The sequence below is a fragment of the Sinocyclocheilus anshuiensis genome, unplaced genomic scaffold, assembly GCF_001515605.1.
Source record: "Sinocyclocheilus anshuiensis isolate Anshui unplaced genomic scaffold, SAMN03320099.WGS_v1.1 scaffold968, whole genome shotgun sequence".
In the NCBI taxonomy this organism is placed as follows: domain Eukaryota; kingdom Metazoa; phylum Chordata; class Actinopteri; order Cypriniformes; family Cyprinidae; genus Sinocyclocheilus; species Sinocyclocheilus anshuiensis.
Window position 1 is genome coordinate 137,915 of NW_015549636.1, and position 21,725 is coordinate 159,639.

A 21,725-nucleotide genomic window follows, 5' to 3' on the forward strand; every position below is an offset into this window, starting at 1 on the left:
AATCTATGTAGGATATGACTCACGGAGTCCTGGAGGGAAACCTGCACTCGCTGCAGCTGAAGGAGGGAGTCCATTATTATCATTTCAGCTGAAGACGCTGAGCTTTGAGCTGCAGTACAGTGAAAGCTCAGGGACTGCGGGAGCTGACAACACCTTCTGCTAGAAAACAGTTTCTTAATGGGACTGAGTCACGTCTTAATGAGAATATAAGAACACACAACCTTTTCTGTCAGAGCTGGAGGAAAGAAACCCTCATCAGATGAGTGTCAAACTATAGGAGACAGTCAAAACTCTGAGTGAAATGTGTGTGAGAGCTGGGAACTGCTTCCTGCTGTCCTTCCCAGAGTTCCCGGCTTGAGAAACCTCTCACATCCCTCTAGCACCTACACTACAACACACACACACACACACACACACACACACACACACTCACTCAGGCATCTGTTTGCATTCCTGATGCCCCATGTCACTGGATTTCTCCATCGTTCCCGAGTGACGCTCAGAATAAGCCCTTTTCCCACAGACACATCCATCTTTAAAGGGTTAGTTCACCCAAAAATGAAAATTAGGCTGCGTTTTACTCACCCCCGAGGCATCCTAGGTGTATATGACTTTCTTCTTTCAGACGAATCCAGTCGTAATTGTATTAAACATTTTTCCTTGCTCTTCCAAGCGTTAGAATGGGAGTAGGCGGGTGTTTTTGTTCAATGGTCCAAAAGATGTGAAATAAAGTGTGCGCATCCGTAATAAAGCGTGCCTCACATGACTCCGGGGGGTGAATAAAGGCCTCCTGTAGCGAATCCGTGTGTTTTTGTAAGAAACATATCCATATTTCAAACGTAATAAACACTTTTTTATGACCACAGTGTACTGCTGGCTGCTCTCAATCAGGTCCTCTTGATGTCAGAGAGTGCTGGAATGGTACAGCAACTCAATCTGTGTTTAAGACATTATTGAAGGGAAATTGAGTGGCAAATACTGCAATTTACCACAGACAGGCGACGTGACGGTATAAACAAGCGCCGTTCAGCTATGTGTAATTATAGCAATTAATGGTGAAGTGCAGTTAGTTACCACTCATAACCTGTTCATTATTAATAACCAGGCTGAGGCAGAATCTGATTGCATTTTTCACGTTTCACGTTGATTTTAAAAAGCCAGTGACATTGGAAAATCGAATGTATGTGATCACAGAGTTGTGCTTCTTCACATGTTGACTTTCTACAGATTGAGATTGAATTTTGTTAGTTAATTTAGTACAATTTTATACTGTTATAGTATTTATTCATATTTTGTCTATTTTTTTTTTATATTTTGTTTTCATTCTATTTTCTGTAACTTTCTTGTGTTTTTGATATTACTATTATTATTTTTATTATTTTGATTTTTTTACAATATTTAGAATAGAATATGTTTAGCAGATTTTGTACTTCAGCTTAAATTTATTTTAATTCAGTAATTTTCTAAGGCAATATTTCTATTTTCATATTTAAATTTTCATCTAATATATGTGACCCTGCAGCACAAAAGCAGTCTTAAGTCGCTGGGGTATATTTGTAGCAATAGCCAAAAATACATTGTATGGGTCAAACTTAGTGATTTTTATTTTATGCCAAAAATCATTAGGATATTAAGTAAAGATCATGTTCCATGAAGTTATTTTGTCAATTTCCTACTGTAAATATATCAAAGCTTAATTTGTGATTAGTAATATGCATTGCTAAAGACTTCATTTGGACAACGTTAAAAGTGATTTTCTCAATATTTAGATTTTTTTGCACCCTCAGATTCCAGATTTTCAAATAGTTGTATCTCGGCCAAATACTGTCCTATCCTAACAAATCATACATCAATGGAAAGCTTATTTATTCAGCTTTCAGATGATGTATAAATCTCAATTTCGAAAAATGTACCCTTATGACTGGTTTGGTGCTCCAGGGTCACATATGTATTTTATTTTATTTCAGCGATTAACACTGTTTTAGTATTATATTTTATTTCAAATGCTTCTGATATTAAAAATGTATTGTAGGATTTTTAAAACCGGTTTCTGTCATGTTTTTGTCGTGTATGTGCGTGTTAGCAGCAAACTTTAATAATTCCTGACAGATTCTGACAGGTCTGGTTAGTTTTATCTCTCTTCCTCTCAACAGTCCTTCATTTATGTGTGTTTGTGTGTGTGTGTGTGTGTGTGTGTGTGTGTGTGTGTGTCACTTACGAATAATTTTTTCTTGCGCTTGAAACACGATTTACACCTTTACAAAGCTTCTCTTGCGCATGCAAATTTAATTTACGCTTACAGTCTTATGTACACTTCCACAACTCGTACCCTGCGTATGCAAATCTTTTTGACGTCATTCTACCTTCATAACTACTGTGTCTGGGCTTCAGACTCACGCGCGATCATGCTCTTCACTGCAGATCTGTCTGCTCTTGATCTGGTCATGCAGTTTCTGAAGTGACCCAGAGCGGCCGTGGATTGAGATTTTCTACAGACTGGAAGAGATTGTCGGGGGTTTTGAGGATGCTTTTATTCATTCTGTTATCAGCTCTGGTCCTGTGTGGATGTGCACAATATTCCAGCGACCAGTGCAACTGGATAGGAAGGTGAGCCTTGCATTTTATATCAGATCAAATCATTATAAAGGTCTTACATTAAAACAGTATCTTTATTCTATCCGCAGAAAATGCGTACAAAACTAATTGCATATTAAAAACAATTTTTTTTTTTTTTTTGCATAGTAGGCTACTTTGCATGTTTGCATTGCATACAAAATGTTTGTAACAAGCTAAATATTTTATGAAATATCCTGTTGATCATTATGCGTGTTTGTATAAGGAAGACTTTTGTACATTTTAGTCTACTATATCTTTGTATTTGTTTTTTGACCATGCAAAGAAATGTTAAATGCTAAGACTTGCAATATAGCCTAACTGTTAAGAAGTGTAAATGCATGGGTTTAAATCGTGAAATCCTGTGAGAGCTAGGTGATGGGGAAGGTCCGGGCATGCCCTTATTGGACATGTTATTACATCTTACCTGTACACACTGATTCGCGAACCGATTGTTATTTTGAACCACTTCTTTTCAATGTTGCCGACGATTCGGATTCGCGAAGGTTAATTCGTGAATTATTACTTTGCTGGATTGCAACTTTGTTTGAGAATGAAAAGGTTAACATGTATGAAACATTAGATCGCATCTGACACGATATACTTTGTCAGTTCAAGAAAACAATACGCAAAAAGCTTCACGAACTCAAAAAAAAAAAAAAAAAAGAACCGTTCGAAAGAATCGATTCACTCAAATGAATCGAACACAGCGCTGAAGCGAAAAATGACTGACGAAAAATTGCCACTGATTTGTTTTATAGTATTTAATGCGCCCACAGTGACGTTCATATCCATCTCTCTCTCTCTCTCTCTCTCTCATTGACTGTGTTTTTGTCTGTTCTCTTTTCAACTCCTTCATTTGACACTTTAAAGCAGACTGCGCCGAATCTGGCCTCTATTACGCGCCGCACAGCTTAATTGACTCCAGAAAATGATTTAATAACGTTAATTAAAAGCAAGCCGGATGAAATGGAGGGGAATTTCGGGGTCATGTGTGCGAAGCTCGGCTCTTTTGCTCTGAAAACATTTGGCACTGATTTCAGCAGAAACCCAACCCCGTCAGTTTAATTATAACGCCCCCCAGACCCCAGCTGGAGCCCAGCCATCATTTACTCACCCTCATGAAGACCCAGTGCTTCAATATTTGGTGGAAATGCAGGAATATGATCAATCTGTATTTTGGAATCAGCCAATTATTTTTTACATGTATGAGATTGGACAAACTCAACTGGTAAAGTGAATTGGACTTTTTTTTCAGAAGGATGTCATAATTTTCCATACTGTACACCTGACGAGTGTAAATCTCAAAGCCTCTGCGATCCAGCCGGAGCAGACACTAACACTGTAATCATCCCGAAATAAGCCAAACCACAAGCACTTGAAAGCGCTGTATATAGTGGGGAAAATGAAAATGTCACATCTGGATGACAGCTTGTGCCATATCTTTCATCTGCATGCAACCCAGCTCATATACGATAAGCTGCTTGGCTTCAGCTAATATCTCACACGTTTGACATCTGATCTCTCCTGATGTTGCTCTTAGAGATGAGGAGCAGGTCACGCTCATCCTGAAGGTCACAGCACAGATCAGAGCCGTGGACATCACAATTTGTCGAGCTCTCAGATTTCTGTCATTTGAAAAATAAAGAGTTGTGTTTCTCTGCACTGACTGAGCAGCAAGACATTTGGATCAAAACTGGAATAATAACAATAATAGCCTAAATGTAAACACATATTAAAAAAAAATAATAATAAAAATGACAAAAGCACATAACAAAATTTGTAAAACTAAACAAAACAAAAATTAAAATATAAAGATAATTAAAAATATGAATAAATACTATAATAGTATATAAACAATACTAGAATAACACTGGAAAGTTGCCCCTGCATGGCATTTTACATTCTTTCATGCTTTTATTTTGTGGACAAAAAGAGGTAATTATTGTTTTTATTTTTCTGTATTGCTAAAATTGTACATTGCTAAATTGGTGCATATAAATAAAATAATGAAAATAAATTCTCTTCGTCTTTCAAGTGGTATTTTAGTATATTTTTCTATTATATTGTAGTTTATTTATTTATTTTAGCTATTAATTAATTTATTTTTACATTTGTTTGAGTATTATTTTAGTTTTTGTTTAGTTTATTCTCATTTAGTAGAACAAAATGTGGAAAACGACTTTTTGCATTAAACATTTGAATATATTTGGTAACAATGGCTGTGATTCTAATTCCCTTGACTGAAATAAAAAAAAGTATATTTTAAAGGCATTTCAAAACAAATGCATACATTTCAAGATTATCGTATAAGATTTTCAGCTCTCCTGGAGTCTGTGTGCAGTTCATCTGATATTGAAACGCTGTGATTCTCCAGGAGGACTGTCCACCAGGGTTTGTGACCGTGTGTCTCGGTTGAGAAAGGCTTAGCTCTGTTTGTGCTCTCTCTCTCTCTGTCTGTCTGCAGTGGTCTGATGCACGAGTCTCATGCGCGGGACGTGGAGCAGGTGTACCTGCGCTGTGCCGAAGGCTCTTTGGAGTGGCTCTATCCCACAGGAGCTATCATCGTCAACCTGAGGCCCAACCTGCAGAGGGCGGAGGGTCACCTGCGCGCCTGCGTCAAGCCGCGGCCGGACTCGCGCGGGGCCAGGCTGTACGTGGAGCGGGCCGGAGCGCTGCGGCTGCTGCTGACGGAGCAAGACCAGGCGGCTGGACGCGTGCGCTGCTTCAGTCTGCAGGAGGGGGCGCTGTTCGTGGAGGCCTCCGCTCGCCAGGACATCAGCCGGAGAATCACTGCCTTCCAGTACCAGCTGATCTCCGGAGACCAGCCACACTCACATGCAGGTATACTGACAACAAAACTGTCAATTCAGACTTTACCTCGATATTTATACACTTGCCCTGAAATGCCTTTAAGGGGCCGTTCACATATCGCGTCTTTCGCGCGCTCAAGTTTGTTATTTCAAATGTAGACGCGCAGCAGTCCAGCTTATAATGGAAGCGACGCACTCATTTTTTTCCAGCCGCATTGAGATAAAAACATTTCAACTTTTCAGAATGCCGCAAGCGCATTTTCATGTGACAAAAACCAACCAATCAGCTTCATCCTTTCCCGTGACAACATTGAAAGCTCAGCCAATATGAAGGAACAGCTGATCATAGCTGTACGGGGATAGCCATTTTTAAATAAATTTAGTAGCAGAGCTACTGCAAGCGATTTTCAGTGCTGCAAATCCACTTATCCTTTGCTGAAACTTCCGCGTCGTCATGGAGAGAGCAGGTCATGGTTGCTTAGCAACGGCAGACGCCTCCGGAGCGCAAGCGCCCGAATGCTTTGGAAAAAAGCAGAAAGCAGCGCCTAGCGTTTTCCACATGTTTTTAGGCACGGCATGTGAATAGCCCCTTAAAAATGTTTTTTTTTTATTTTTTTATTATTTATATTTCCCAGTCAAAAGAATCATAATCACAATCATAATCACATTGTTGACAAATGCATTCAATGCAAGGAGTAAAATATAATAATAATATTAATAATAATCAGGCATGATTATTACCCTTATTCATTAAATTTATGCAGAAAATATATTTAATGTTTTATTTATTTATATAAACCAATTTAACAATACACAAAATTATTATTGTTTAAAATATATTTGACATTTTATTTATATACCAATTTAGCAATGCACAATATTATTTTTTAATACAGAAAAATAATAATAATAATTACCTATTTTTAATACAAAATGAAAACATGCAAAATGCCATGCAGGGACATCTCGACAATGATATTTTAGTATTAAATACATACTATAATGTGTTATAGTATATAGTTCAATATATATATATATATATATATATATATATTGAATTTGATTTTGTTTTTTTTATTTTCAGCTTTAATTTTTGTGTAAGTTTTAGTAATTTTGTTTTTGTAATTTTAAACATTATTTAGCTTTTTAAACTATTTTTAACTTTTTTCATAAGTTTTCATAATTTTAGTACTTCAACTTTTATTTCGGTTAGTTGCTTCGGTTAAACGAACAAATTTCAAATTTTTGTAGATTTTTTTTAGGTTTTTCATCTAATATTTAATATGTAATATTTGTTAGATGAATATTTTTGTCAAATAACTTCATCTAATATTTCTTCAGCTTTTTTAAATAACAAAAGATGATTTTCAATAGTTTTTAGTTTTAATATAACTCTATCAACACTGTATCTTTTGTATTGTTTTTTAATTAGGATGCAAATGAATTTTGCACTGATTCACTTGATTGAAACATAAGTAAACATGGTATTTTCATGGTATTTATTACATAAACATGGTATTTTCCAGAATATTAAATATTTTCGGGTGCGAAACGTTTACCGACGTGATCTTGAGAAACTTCATCATAATATTTACATTGTTAGTGAATTTTATATAATCAAAAAATACAATATTGAATATATTGTAAATATTCACCATATTAGCCAGCTCTAGCGTATTCAGGAATATGTGAGAAAGCGAGAGAGAGGGTTGTGTTGGGGGTCGAATAACAACACTGTCTGTCAAATGGCCGTCATTCACATGAAAGACTGGTTTAGAGAGGCTGTAAAACGTCTGACCCTGTAAAACCCATCCGCCCCCGCTGCTCCCCCAGATCCGTGTTCAGCCTCACATAAGAAAATAAACAGTCTAATCAGGAGGTCCCGCCGGGGTCAAGCAGCCTGTAGAGCTGTCAATCACAGCCAGCGCTGCGTCTGATTGGTCTGATGCTCGCTCAGGTCCACTCTCATTGGTTGGATTGATATGAAAGATGCTCTTGTATTGTCTGTGAAGGTGAGATGAGCTCTTACAGAGTAGCTTAATAGTTTCAAGAGGGACTTGTAATGATACAATTCAGTTCTCTTTGTAGAGAATCACAGGCTAAATACTGAAATCTTAATAATTTGCCCTTCATTTCTTCCACATAGCTACCTGGAGTCCCCTTCAGAATGCCTTTTTCTTTTGTTTCCCTTCCCCCTCTCTTTTCCCGCTCCATTCCCAGAGGCTTTAGATTCGTAAACATGTAAGTCTCGAGGTGTCCTGAGCTCCTCACCTGTTGGTCTCACTCACGCTCACGCTTGTGTGTGTGTGTGTGTGAGTGTGTGTCTGTGTGTGTGTTTTAGCAATGTCTGAACTGTTCTCTTGTAAGCAATGAAAGTGGACCCTGATTTATACAAGCTCAAGCTCCAAAAAAGTACCATAAAAGTCATCCATATGACCAGAATCGCATGTTTGTCAGATTTTCAGTCAATAAATTCCATTCTGTTCATCATAGGGTTATCAAACTGTGATTTGTTGGTTCAACGGACTCTTTAACTGAAGTCTGCGGTGCTCATAAGACAGCTGTTTCAGTCACTTATGGTTCCCAGAACGTTCTGAGAATGTTAGATTTTGATTCACAGAACATACATTTAAAGTTTATAAATAAAAATCTAATACATAACAATTAGGGAAAATTCTGGAAAAGTTACTTTACAATTGTAGATATAACACCTAAAAGTAACCATTAAAGAACATTAAAATAAGCATTAGGGAACGTTCTGTAAAAGTTACTTTACACTTCAGAATATAAAACCTAAAAATAACGTTTAGTGAACCTAAAAATAACTATTAGGGAATATTCTGTAAGTTATTCAGTTGTGAATTTATATATATATATATATATATAAAACCTTTAGCGAACCTAAAAATTACTATTAGGGAACGTTCTGTGCAAGTTATAAAACAAAAAAATAAAAAAAAAATCTTGCTGCATCATTATAGGAAATGTATTTTCTAAATAAAATAAAATAAAATAGTTTTTCAAGAACCTAACCGAATGCTAACATTAGGGGAAGGTTGTGTGTTTGGTAATGTTGTAGCTGAGCTCTTCAAGCTCGTAGCGCTCATCTGCGGGACTGGATCTCAGTCTGGTTTCGTCTCACACTCGCGCTGTGTGTTTGTCAGCAGCTCTGTCTGAACAGCTGATCTGAGGATTGAGCTCTCATAATAAAATAAGAGCGCTGGTTTGGCTCTGGTTTGCGTGCGATCAGTAAAACGCGTCCCTTCCCCCGTCACAATCTCAGCTCCGCTCTTTAATGAGCCGTTAGCCGCGGGGTGGAAGGTGCTGGAAGTCGTTAAAGAGCAGTTTAGAGCGGTTTATGCAAGTGTGAGTCTGAATGTGCTTTTATGTGTTAAATCAGGTGACAAATCACATTTACATTGAATCGTTTCACAGGGCGAGTCTGGAGATCAATGCTTTACATTTACATTTTACCCAGTTTGTTAGTCTTAACTGAAAGTGATGAGGAAAAAATGATAAATATATGATAGTGTTTTCTAAAACATGCAAAAACAAACATGCAGCACAACCAGTGTAGTCTGATTCACCTCTGATCTGTTTGAATCATTGTAACGAATCCTTTGCTGATTCATCAGCACACATGACTCACTTGAGTGAACTATGACAGCCTGTTTTTATAATAAATGAAATAGTAGTTTTAATCAACATTATACAACATTAATACACCTATAACGTTAAACTGTTCATCTTTTTTTCTATGCATTTGTTTTGAGGAATCAGTTTTGGTTGCCAGAACGTTTCGTTCTCACAATGCATTTTTATGGTTTATATTAAAAGTGTAATGGTGTGTGCACACCAAAAGCGAATTTAATTATTTGCTTGAGTAGATTACATACAAAGTCAATGCAAATACTCGAATAGAAGCAAATTCACGCTGAGCGATGGGAATGACGCGAATTAGGCAACGCGATTGCCATGAACGCACGATATATGCCTCAATTCCGTCTTCCACGCAAGTTGAAAAATTTGAATTCGAGTGGAAAATTTGCATGACGTGTTGTCACGCAACCCAATCAGCAAAGAGCTTATTGACACGTCCGGTTATGTCAGAAAATGAAGGACAGCATTACGCAAGGATTTTATTTGCTTGAATGACACGACAAACATCCCACAAGTAATCTAGAGCGATAACGTGATGTGAATATTAGCTTAGTTTTTGGTGTGCACACACCATAACATTTATAAATAAAACCTAAAAATAACCAGTAGTGAACTTTCTGTAGAAGTTGTTTTATAACTGTGAATTTAAGATGTAAAAATAACCTTTAAGAAATATTTAGTTAAATAAATATAAAAAGTAAATATAAAATATAAAAATAACCATTCAGGAACGTTCTATATATGTTTTATTTTTTTATTTTTTTATTGTTGTGAATATAAAACCTATTCTGAGAATTGTTATAATAATAAATGTTCTGAGAATGTTAGATTTTTGTGGATGTACATTTTTACAATGCTACTGAACATTGTGAGTAACAGACGACAATTACAACAGTAAAAACAAACTTGTGTTAAAATATTAAAAGGCTAAACAGCACAAATATACAACCTTTAAAAGTATTAGGCACTGGAGGAGCTCTAATATCACTGGGTGGACTTTTCAAGTATTAAGCACAAATCAACCATAAAAGCCTTTTTTAAATGTATGTGTGTTTATTTTACAGATGTTTAACATGCTGTAATGTGGTTTAATCTCAGTCAGATGCCGGGTTTGGCGGCAGGAAAGGCAGATAATGATGATAATATCTGAATGGGGTCAGAGGGCAAAGGTCAGAGATCACAGGACTCAGACACAGCTGGAGTGTGACGGGTGTGACGCAGCACAGGCCCGACGCATCTGAGGAGGAAATGTGTCTCCATTTCCCTGCGTTCATGTGTGTGTGTGTGTGAGTGTGACACAGCTGCAGTCTCAGACTCATGTAACGTGTGTGTGTGTGTGTGTGTGTGTGTGTTTTAGCTGCATGCAGACCCTGCGCTAATGACGAGCTGCTGATGGCGATCTGCACCAGCGACTTCGGTAAGTTAAACCTGCTTCTTACTGCTTTGAACTATTAGTTTCCCTGCCATAATGTACCATTATTTTCCTGGAAATAAGTCATACCTGACTATAAAGGTCTTTGCACACTGAGTCTGAAATTCCTGTCTGCAAATTTTCGCACGTTAAAAAATAAATACGACCTCACGTTATGTCAATCACGTTTACACACTGCCTCCGAAATTTTCGTCTGTCATAAAAAAAAATTCGGATCAGGTTCGATTTTCTGCGTTTTCACATCTGTAGCAAGCATTTAGATAGGAAAGGATGACGAATACGAAAAAAATGAAAAATCGTATATGAAAATTTCGGACTCGGTGTGCAAGGACCTTAAGTCACACAGATTAAAAACTGCGTTGTTGAGAGAAAAAACAAAGTTGTTAAAATAAGTTGTACTGGTTAATAAAATAAAACACACTTTGTTTTGCATGCTTGATGTTGATTGCATTCTTAAGCCACTTTGTAAAAAAAGTCAGCACGTTTCAGATGATAAAAAAAAGTCAGCTTGAATTTCGGAAAACAAGTTAATAAAAACAAGAAAATACTTCATGCATGTTTTGCCTGTTTAACGTTATTTGTGTTATATAAGCTGCAGCACGATTCAGATGTCAAAAATTTGTGACTTTTATTCTGTAAATCGTGGTACATCTCTGTCGCTGCTCTCTGTCTCTCAGCGGTGCGCGGCAGTATTCATCACGTGGAGGAGGAGGAGGATGATGAAGATCAGGCGTCAGTGGTGGTGTCGTTGAGTCACGTGTACCGTCAGAAGAGCCGTGTGTTTGTGTCCGGCGGCGGGGGGCGCGGGCGCGGCCGGTGGACGGGTCGAGTGAAGATGCCGCAGCGCTGCGGCCCGCAGGCAGGACAGGGCGAGTTCCTCTTCACAGGAGCTGTGCGGTTCGGGGAAGCGTGGCTGGGGTGTGCTCCTCTCTATAAAGACTTCATCAGACTGTACCACGCGGCTCTGGACGTGGGAACAAACCCCTGCCACATAGACGCAGACTGAGAGACACACACAACAATCCTCTGCTGAACTTTACGGACTCTGGTGAATCTCATGAAAACATGAAATTTAAATTATTTTTTTTTTTTCACGCCTTGGTCCAAGGTTACATTTTATCCCAAAATCAAAATAAATAAATAAGATATTACATTTAGGATACTTAAATAAAAGTTGGATTATTTTATAACCAGGTTTTTGAAATAATTGTTATAATAATTAAATAAATTGCCCCTCTAAAATTCTCATTACTGCATTTCATCCAAAGGCGTTTTATTATTATTATTATATTTTTACATTTTTATTTTAATTTATAAATATATACATTTATAATATATAATTTTCAGCTCGGGTTTCTTTAGATTTATTACTGTCAAATGTTTTAATTTTACAGTAATACTATTAATCAGCATAAATTAAATTTAAATTCTGTACTGTAAATCCTGCCATCATGTATAAATATTTCACTTATTTCATTTCATTTACTTTAACATTACTGATATAATAATTATTATTATTATCATCATCATCATTATTTGTTGTTGTTATTGTAACATAGTAACACAGTAACATCGTATTTAAATAGTGAAATAGTTATGTGCAATTGCTCTATTTGTAGTGCTGAATTTAAATAATAATATTTTTAAAATTGGGGATTTTTTTTAATTGTCCTGAGAATAGTCACAATGAAATTTTGTGATTTTTTTTTTAATGCAAAATATTTCTTTTTTACTTGTGTTGATTTTGGGGTGAAATGAGGCCTGAGTGTGTTTTGGCAGGTTTTTCAGATGGGATGGTTCCAGATGGATGGATCTCAGTCATCAGTCCTCCCTGAAGGTGCTGTTCTTGGTTACAGACAGAAGTTGTGTTTGCTTGTTTCCGTCTGTTCTTGTTGCCTGATTCCATTCGTCTGAAATCCATACAGAGAAAGTGTGTCGTAACACTCGGATCCGTGTGATGAGCTCTTGCCTGCACGCATGTGTGCTGCTGCGAGACGATGAACGCTGCTTTTGTTTAAAGCTTTGTTTATAGTTATTGAGCGGTCAATTCTTCTGACTGACGTCTGGACTGTGTTCATGTGTTCACGAGTGAGTTTGAGTGTACTGTGTGTGTGCGTTTATGCTGTGTGTTTGTTTCTGTTCCTTGGACTCCGAGTCTGGAATAAAACACTCCTAATGGAAACATCATGGTGTCATTTTCTGTGTTTGTGTTGCTGGGTGTTTTCTGTACAAACTGCCCAACTGTGGAGAAAATTGCGAAATTTTCCTATTATCGTGAACACAAGCGAGTTCAGCTACACAAGCCATGATGTCGTAGCTCAAAGTACGTTACCTGGACGCCGGTCTGTTTTCAATTCAACTGCCGTCAGTTGGTTTAATCAATTATCCATCTAACCCTACCAGACAAATGTTGATATATAGCTAGCTGTAATGATAACACATCTGGTTTAATTAAACATACATTTGAAGGAAACTCTAGCGCCCCCTTGAGTGCTGCGGTTTAAAAACTTGAAGTATGACATGAAATAATGTTGAACAAGCCTTGAGAAAATATGGTTGGTGTTAATTGAGGATGGTTCGAGCTTAAGACATTATATCAAAATGGCCAAAATAACGATGATTATCATTTCTTCCCAGCTAATTATTGGTTCCTAGAACATTCTGGGAAGGTTTTTTTCTGGATTAAAAAATAATGTTTTTTTTTTAAATGTTATTTGGTTCCCAAAAATGAACATATGAGAATGCTAAAGGAACGGTTTGTGTTTGCTGAGTTAATAAATGCGTTGGTATTGTAATACACAATTCATCAGTGCTTCTTATTTTAAAGAAAATGTTTGTTTTTCGGCAGTTTTTTCCACTTCTGAGAAGACGTTTCTGTTAACCTAACCAAGACCAACTGCCTAAATGTCCACAGAGAAACACTATTAACCAAACAAATCCCTTATTTCTGTCAGAATACCGTTTCGCATTTAGAAATGCATTGCAGATGCATGTCGTCTTTAGCATTCACTTTTTGCCACCTTTTCCAAGCTGAAGTTCTCAATAACGTAACAGCGCACTGTGCCAGGCTCATATTAAGTGTTGTGCATTCATTCTGAGATTGAATTTCCAGCCTTGTGTGATTCTGAACCAGAGTTTTATTAATCCTTGATGTAAAATATGAACCGCTCTTTACCGCTTAACTGTTTTCCGTGAATTACCGCCAAGTTGGATCGTTCCTCTCTATGTGAGACAGGCGTTTACAGCTGTTCATGGACTCCCAGCATGTGTTCAGGGGATCTTCATTTCATTCTGTTGAACTTTCCCTCAGACATACATATTTCTGAAAACAACATGCACTAATGAATCATTCGCATTAAGACCAGGAACATGCATTAAGAAAGCAACCAAATTCATTTTTATTGGCAGATCGGAGCATCTCTATCATATCTGGATAAGTGTTTTCCACCAAAATTCTGTCAAAATCGGTGATATTTTCAGACAGCAAATCTGGTGTTTGTTTGCTCACATATCCTGGGCAAACGTCCCTCTATTCATCTCACACTGGACCACCAGAACCATGACAGTAACTGTGTTTCCATGGTCATTATGTCATTGTTCAGGGTTTCATCTTTCTGACCCATTCCTCCAATCGTTTGTGGGCTGATCTCCAAGCCCAGCTCTCATCTGATCTGTCTTGAGTCTTGAGACTTTCTCCCGCTCAGCTGTCTCAAGCACGGCTGGAATGAAAGCACGGATAACTCAGACATGACTCTGAGTGTGTGTGACAGGTTATTATTAACAGCACTGACCTGACGCAGAAACGGTCTTTCTCAGTGTCTCTGTGGTTTGCGGGTCTCTGCTGGAAGCCAGTAAAATCATTACAGCTTGAATGGTTTGTTTTAACAGTGCGCTGCTGTTTAGCCTTAACCCAAGGAAAACCAACGACAGCTTGCGAAGTCATGCATATCAAACCAAACATGTTTTAGTTCATGATTGATAACTATCAGTATCAGCCTGTTTATTTTTATGGTGTAGGCCTATTAATTTGTTTCCAATTAAATACCGTCTTGTATCCCAGTTTTAATAGACTAGAGACATTAGGTTGACTTGACACTGTGACTATCAATATTTCTGTGGTAAATATGCATACTGAGCATCTTCTGTATATTAACAATGTGCTGTCATGAACATTTGTCAAAATGTGCAGTACACAACCAGAATGCATTGCATGCAATACTGTATACCACAATGCAACGCGCTCAACTTGACTTTTTTTTTATTATGCATTTGGAAAAATCAGTCTGTAAAAATTATTTCTATATTGGTGCATCGCTATTGGTTTGCACAATGTTTTGTGTGAGTGGCCTTTAACCTTTATCCAAGAGAGATTTTTGTGCACTCACCTTTTTAATGTAAGAGCGGCGCAGCAAATTGCAACTTGAATGTGCGAGGCTTCCGGTGTCATAAGCTTCCGGTTATTTTAGCTGTGCCTAAAAGATATTGTTTGGTTATACATAAACATTCCGTTATGATTTGTTGTGTTATTTTAATTTATTGAGACCTCAGGTCAGCTGGAGAGAAACTAAAGAGGACTGCACTGCACTCAAAAACCATTCTACTCATAGACTACACTGCGCTGTGGTGCACAGTTTAGGTAAGTATATCTCTACTGAAATTGTTTTCCGCCTAATACTATTACCTACTTGACTTGAATAAGATCGATCTGAAAATCTGTGTAATTTTAACACTGCATTTCTGCAGTCACCCATCAGATTAAAGGTGACCTGTTAACACCAATGTTTTAAAAATCGCTCTAATAATGGTAACACTGAAGAATCATTTTTCCCCGCTTGATGAACGATAAAAACACTGACAGCCAATCAGAATCCATCTGACTGTAAAGCGCGCGATAACCTTGTGAGAACAGGGGCAAGTTCAAGCTCAAACCGGTGTGCAACGTTTTGCACCGTTTTTGTCGGGGCTGAACGCAGCCCTGGCTTTTACTCTGCACATGTGCAGTAGTGTTTTCTCTGCCTCAGAAAAGGCGCGCGATCACATCACGTTGTTAGGAAGAAAAAAAAAGGGATTTTTGATGTCCAGTATTTTCCCGTTTAAACGTATCACATAAAGAGGAGCGTCTCAAAATCGTCATCGGCGTTGACGAGGTGAAACCGTGCCATTGTCAAGCTAATGTAGGCTACAGAACAAAACCATCAACATTCAACATATGAAAATGTAACGAATTCATGTATTTCTAATGTCATGAACATCACCAAAAACATACATGTATAAACTTTATTTAAATCTTAAAATATACCAATACATTAAACATGCATGAAATTATAATGTCAAAGCATCAAACATGTTTTATGAAACATGAAAAACAGACACAAAAGACACAAAAACGGATGCTTACTGAAGAGTGACTAAGACACGTAACACCGAGACTGCAATTCATGGAAAATTACACAAATCTTTGGAAACATTACAAAACATGCTATTAACAGAAAGAGTTTCGACAGGCGTTTAAATGCAGCTAGTTGAGGTTGTAACTTCCCCACACAGACGCACCAATCACAAACCACGGTCTTAAAAATATCTAGGTACAATGATGTAAATAACCACCATGGACATTCTTAGTTTGTGGTATTGGTACGTACTTCCTATTCAACTACTGCCAGGGAGAAATGTCATGTGTCTTGACACACATTTAAATCACTATTATAAACATCTGATTCAAAGCTGCAGTATATTTACACTCAGCTGATTGAGTTCAGCTTCAATTTTAATCCATGTGACGAGTCCTGGATCACTTGATTCTGCTGTAAATCACTGATTTACCCACCATCGCATCGAATCTGTGGAACAACACAATCAAATATGAAGTGTGGATGACCATTTAAGATCCACCACAAGTAATGCAGGAGCCGATCATAGGTCAGTCAATTCTGAGGCAATTAGTACGTTTCAAAATAAAAAGAAAATGTGACTCAAACCAATTTTGTTTCTCACCTCGCAGCAGGATCAGGATGGTGCACTCTCAGATTCTCGTTGCTCTCATTGTTTCGGATGTGTTGGAAGGTTGCGTACACTATCTTTTTGGCTTTTCCCGCGGTCTGATCTGCGCTGGGTCTCTTGGGTGAAACTCTGGCATACAGACCATCATCACAGTGGTTCCTCTCAGAGCTGGAAGGCTGTTGAACCTGGAGAAAGAAGCCAACACCTTTCAGAAAAGTGAAGTGTAAAAGTAAAATCACCTGCATGAGATGCATGTCCCTTTAGCTCATTTTCACTGATTTCTCATTCTTTCAGATTCAGATCCAAAGAATAAAAAAAAAAAACATATTTTATAAAACACGACATAACGAAGTTGTGATTTCATTGTCATGACAGAAACCGAGATATTTCTGTGTTCTGACCTGCTTCTGTCTGACGTCTGCAACTCCACTTTTTGTCTTCCTGTAGTGCAGAGATAAGCTTGTAAACACAAACACACATTCATAATTATTAATGAGTACACCATCGTGCATTATTAAAGATGTCACCTTATGAACATGATGATGCAGATAAGAAATAAAAGTCCACATCCGGCTGCGATCGCAACAGCTGCGTACAGGACTGTTTTATCTCCTCCTGAAAAAGAATGAAAACTACAGTATGATCTTATGTATGTACAAATAGCAATATATGCAGCATTTATTAGATGCAGAAATCAGAAAATGTTTGATGGTGACTAAAAATATAATATGCCAGCCAGTGTATTCTGGCAGGTCTTTGGCTGACAAAATAAATGGTATGAAAATGTGCAATTTTTATACACGAATTAAATGAACGTCTTATTTAAATTTCAGTTCATTGGTGGGTCTACAAGTCTTTAATACAACATTTAGTTTCGACTAGCTTGATAAATATTAATTGGAAGCAATTTGTAAGAATGGAAAGTCCAGTGAGTTTACCTTGCAACGTCAATACAGCCTGAATAATATCAATGAGCTAAGCTTTCATCATATCATCTGTCACATCCAGCACTTCTGCAAACCACACCTTCAAAACATCCATCCATCCATCCATCCATCCATAATTTTTCAAACAAATGCTCAGCAGAAATATTTAACTGATTTACCTTTAACAGTGACAGTAACAGCGTCTGATCTCTGAGATCCGTGTTGATTGTAAGCCTCACAGTAGAATTCATTCATAATTTTTCAAACAAATGCTCAGCAGAAATATTTAACTGATTTACCTTTAACAGTGACAGTAACAGCGTCTGATCTCTGAGATCCGTGTTGATTGTAAGCCTCACAGTAGAAGCGTCCACTCTGTAGTGCACTGAAACTCTGTCCAGATCCAACAGCTGAGCTTTGATTCTCATTAAACCAGATGTTTTCTGCAGGTGGGTTTGAATCACTGCTGCAGATCAGAGTCACTGAATCTTCTTTTTCACCAGATGGACTGATGGACACTGAGACATTCTTTGGAGAGTCTAAAAATGTAAAAAAAAAAAAAAAAATCCATAAACCATAAATTTGAGACTACAGTATGTTTAGAAAATGAAGTGTCGTCATCATCATCATCATCATCCTCAATAACTTGGGAACATAATTATTTCAAAACATTGCATTTTGGTTGCTGTTAGGTTTCACAGTGGAAACTAATGATACAAGCTTAAGTTATATGTTTGATAGAAGCTTAAGCTTCATGTTTGTATTATCCCATAGCCTACACCTGACAAATAATGAAAAAAGTTACCACTGTGCCAGCTACAAAATTCTGTACATGCAAATTTGTCTCAATTAAGCAACCAAAACTTATAATTATTATACCTGGTAATGCAAAGAATATCTGAAAACACAGAACAAGGAAATTGGAAGAATATGTTTTCAGAGTTGTCTTTTAAAAACCGAACTCTATACATGTGATGTGATACTGACATCAAACTGAAACTGAAATGTAATTTGTTGAAAATCTGTGAAAATCTGTTGGTCCGCTACATGTGCACAGCTCTACGTGTGCATGCAGCAATTCACTCTGACTTGTCCACTGTTTTGACAAATCAAGATTGATCCAAAAAAAAAAAATGCTCATAGAAAATTATGTAATTTCTTCTTTGAGTTGAATTTCTCCCGTGTTGAATATTCTGTTGTGTTCCGTTTGTCGCAATAACAATGCAAGTTCTCACGTTAACATCTGACAACATTTTTCACTCTTGTTTTCCTGTCAGGAGATACTCACTTTAGGATGTGGAAATAATGTTTATAAAATTTCACAGGTGATGAGCTAAATATGAAATAATATTTTAATTTCAGATTTATAGTCGTCAAACTTTTTAACTTTTCAAATTATGACCAAATACTCACACATGACATTGAGATGAACAGCAGGAGAGATGTAATGATGAATCATTAGAAACAGTAAGAATGATTTACAAATTTCATAGGAGTGTATGCTATGTGATTAATAGAACCAATGATTTGCAATAAAGCAAGCATGAACCAGCACCTCTAAACCTGACCCTCAGCAGGGCATGTGCAGATCATATAAAAATGTATGAATTAGTTGCAACAAATTTTTCGAGACTGTGTTGGATTACAGATATTTAGAGAATGTCTTGTCAAAATGAATAAACCATTAACTCACACATGATGTTTAAAGTCACAGCATCAGAGTATCTCTCTCCATGTTTATTTCTGGACTTGCACTTGTATTCTTCACTGTGATCAGAGCTAATATTTGAGATGCTGTAGATTCTTCCAGATCCTACAAACATTCCTCCTTTAAACCAGCTGTTTTCTACAGGTGGGTTTGAATTACTGCTGCAGTTCAGAGTCACTGAATCTCCCTCCACTATTTCACCAGATGGACTGATGGACACTGAGACGCTCTTTGGAGGATCTATCACAGAAAAACATTGACGTCATTAAGTATTACAATAAATGTAACATCATAGAGTATGTTTAGAGGATTTAAAGTCACAGTTACTGAACTATCATTAACTCACACATGACGTTTAAAGTCACAGCATCAGAGTATTTCTCTCCAAGTTTGTTTCTGGACTTGCACTTGTATTCTCCACTGTGATCAGAGCTGATCTTTGAGATGCTGTAGATTCTTCCAGATCCTACAAACATTCCTCCTTTAAACCAGCTGATTTCTGCAGGTGGGTTTGAATCACTGCTGCAGCTCAGAGTCACTGAATCTCCCTCCACTATTTCACCAGATGGACTGATGGACACTGAGACGCTCTTAGGTGGGTCTAAAAAAGACAAAAGTAATTTTCCTCCCCCCCAAACATAAACTCAACTATTTATATACTAATGAATCTGTACTCACACGTGACATTGAGATAAACAGCAGGAGAGATGTAAGTGTGTCCGTGTAGAGCACAGCTGTATCTGCCTGCATCCTCTCTTCTGACTGACTGCAGCAGGAGTTGATTGTTTCTGTCTCTTCTCTCAGTTAATGGCTGTGAGTTTCTGTACCAGATGAATGTTGCTCTGTCAGTCAGAGCGCAGCTGCTTTTACATGTCAGACGCACTGAATCTCCCTCTGTCACTCTCTCAGGAGACTCCACCTGAAGATCTGAACACAACACACACATTATATCTAGTGCTGCTGTCATACACTGATTATTACTCAACATAATGCTCAGAAGAAGAGCTCAGCCTTATGAAAGTCACCTGTTACAGTAAGACTCACTCCTGGAACACCAAGCCATTTATCTTTATCAGTGATGAATCTGAAATAGTACATGTGTTCATCCTTCTGTGTCACATGACTCAGTCTGATGGTGCAGTTCTGCTGTTTATCTACCAGATACTGAAGCCTCTGACTGTATTTAGGGTCCTTAGACAGATCTGGAAACTTTGAATCTTTATCTTCATCATCAACTTCACTTGTATCTTCATATTTAACAAGTTGTTTGGTCCAGAACCCTTTCGTGATCTGATGTCCAGTAGGGTATGTATAAGTGCAGCTCATTATCACTAATGAGTCCTTTAGTGCACAGATGTGTGAAGGACTGTAAGTCACACCCCAATCAGTACTAAAAACCCCTGAAACACAGAATTCATAAGAAGAAAAGATTAGCAGCAGTTCCTAACAGAATGTGTTAGCTCAAGATCTTTGAACGTCTTTTGGTTGTTGAGTAGCAGTGTTGCCAAGTCCGTGGTTTTTAATGTCCGCGGGTTGAAGCGACCACAACAAAGTGATATTTAGCCCCTAAAATGCTAATTTTACCAGGGGAACCCTGCCAAAAAAACGTGTATTTTACCCACCAGAACGCAATTTCTACCGGGGGCCCCCCTCGAAACATGATTGGGCTAGTTGCAATTGGGAGGGTTTTGTCATGAGAACCTGGCAACCCTGTTGAGTAGAGAGTGTTGAAGAAAAGCAGCATTGAACAGCTGAGCCAGAACAGTAAAAATGGAAGTGAAAATACTTGCACTGTCTAGATTAAAATATTAATCAGATACAATCAATATTATACATTGGTATTTTCTGAGAAAAACCACATAATGAAGATAAGTTTGCCATTACATTTACATTATATACATTATAATGAGGAAAGCATTGGACAGACATAAAGACAGACTTCATGCGTGTACTGCTCCAATGGTATCAATGGTATAAATTTGGTTTATTCCTTTACAGTTCTGGGTAGATTACTTATAAAATGTAATCTGTTACTGGCTCCAAATGACATGAATCCCTGCATTACATGTAAATAAGAAATAATGTGAATTTGTGTAATGTTTGTAATGAAATTGTTAAATGTAATCAATAAAAAAGTAACTGTAATCTGATAATGAGTATTTTAAAATGTGATCTAATTACAAGTACTTAATTTTTGGAATCTGATTACATAATCCAGATTACATGTAATCAGTTACTACCCAGTTCCTTTCTATACATAATTGAAAGTACAACACAGCCAATCATTGAACCTTCTTTACACTGTCAGTCCAAATCCCATTTTGTGCATATCCGATTCAAATCTGATCTAGATGACTGACTGTCCACACTGTGTATGGTAACTGCTCAAATCCGCTCTTTTGTTTTACTGAATATCTGCATTGGTTTCTAACAACAATACAATTTGCATTACAGATGTTGTCTTACAACATGACAACATGTTGCCTTTACGCTGGATTATATTTCGTCTTGAGATGAAGGGGTGGGACAAGTGATATTTCAGGTGGGCTGGGGGAATGTGTGTGGGGTTTTTC

The 21,725-nt window shown here is 37.3% G+C and overlaps 3 protein-coding genes across 4 annotated transcripts in view; 2 read left to right on the forward strand and 1 right to left on the reverse strand.

Moving 5' to 3' along the window:
• The window catches only part of b3gntl1 (UDP-GlcNAc:betaGal beta-1,3-N-acetylglucosaminyltransferase-like 1), a 21,905-nt gene extending 21,319 nt beyond the window's left edge, over window positions 1–586 (forward strand). The window contains exon 12 of the mRNA XM_016448774.1: window positions 12–586. Within this exon, the coding sequence (XP_016304260.1) occupies window positions 12–92 (81 nt within the window). The 3' untranslated portion in view covers window positions 93–586. The remainder of the gene's footprint in view (window positions 1–11) is intronic.
• A 1,803-nt stretch (window positions 587–2,389) lies between these two features.
• On the forward strand, window positions 2,390–11,636 carry metrnlb (meteorin like, glial cell differentiation regulator b). The gene is made up of 4 exons (XM_016448794.1): window positions 2,390–2,607; window positions 5,081–5,457; window positions 10,444–10,503; window positions 11,196–11,636. The coding sequence occupies exons 1-4, from the start codon at window positions 2,525–2,527 to the stop codon at window positions 11,522–11,524; spliced, it is 849 nt and encodes a 282-aa protein (XP_016304280.1). The 5' UTR covers window positions 2,390–2,524; the 3' UTR covers window positions 11,525–11,636.
• Window positions 11,637–15,916: 4,280 nt separating this feature from the next.
• Window positions 15,917–20,553, reverse strand: LOC107659771 (B-cell receptor CD22-like). 2 transcript variants are annotated; one of them, XM_016448800.1, is made up of 9 exons: window positions 20,178–20,553; window positions 19,831–20,079; window positions 19,499–19,753; window positions 19,138–19,392; window positions 17,744–17,983; window positions 17,046–17,133; window positions 16,920–16,959; window positions 16,513–16,703; window positions 15,917–16,358 (listed from the first exon to the last, which is right to left on the reverse strand). In XM_016448800.1, the coding sequence occupies exons 1-9, from the start codon at window positions 20,476–20,478 to the stop codon at window positions 16,310–16,312; spliced, it is 1,668 nt and encodes a 555-aa protein (XP_016304286.1). In that variant the 5' UTR covers window positions 20,479–20,553; the 3' UTR covers window positions 15,917–16,309. The 2 variants fall into 2 exon arrangements, with proteins under 2 accessions (XP_016304286.1, XP_016304285.1); XM_016448799.1 differs by lacking the exon at window positions 19,499–19,753 and adding an exon at window positions 17,624–17,678 and having other exon boundaries at window positions 17,799–17,983; window positions 20,178–20,546.
• Window positions 20,554–21,725: the final 1,172 nt, after the last annotated feature.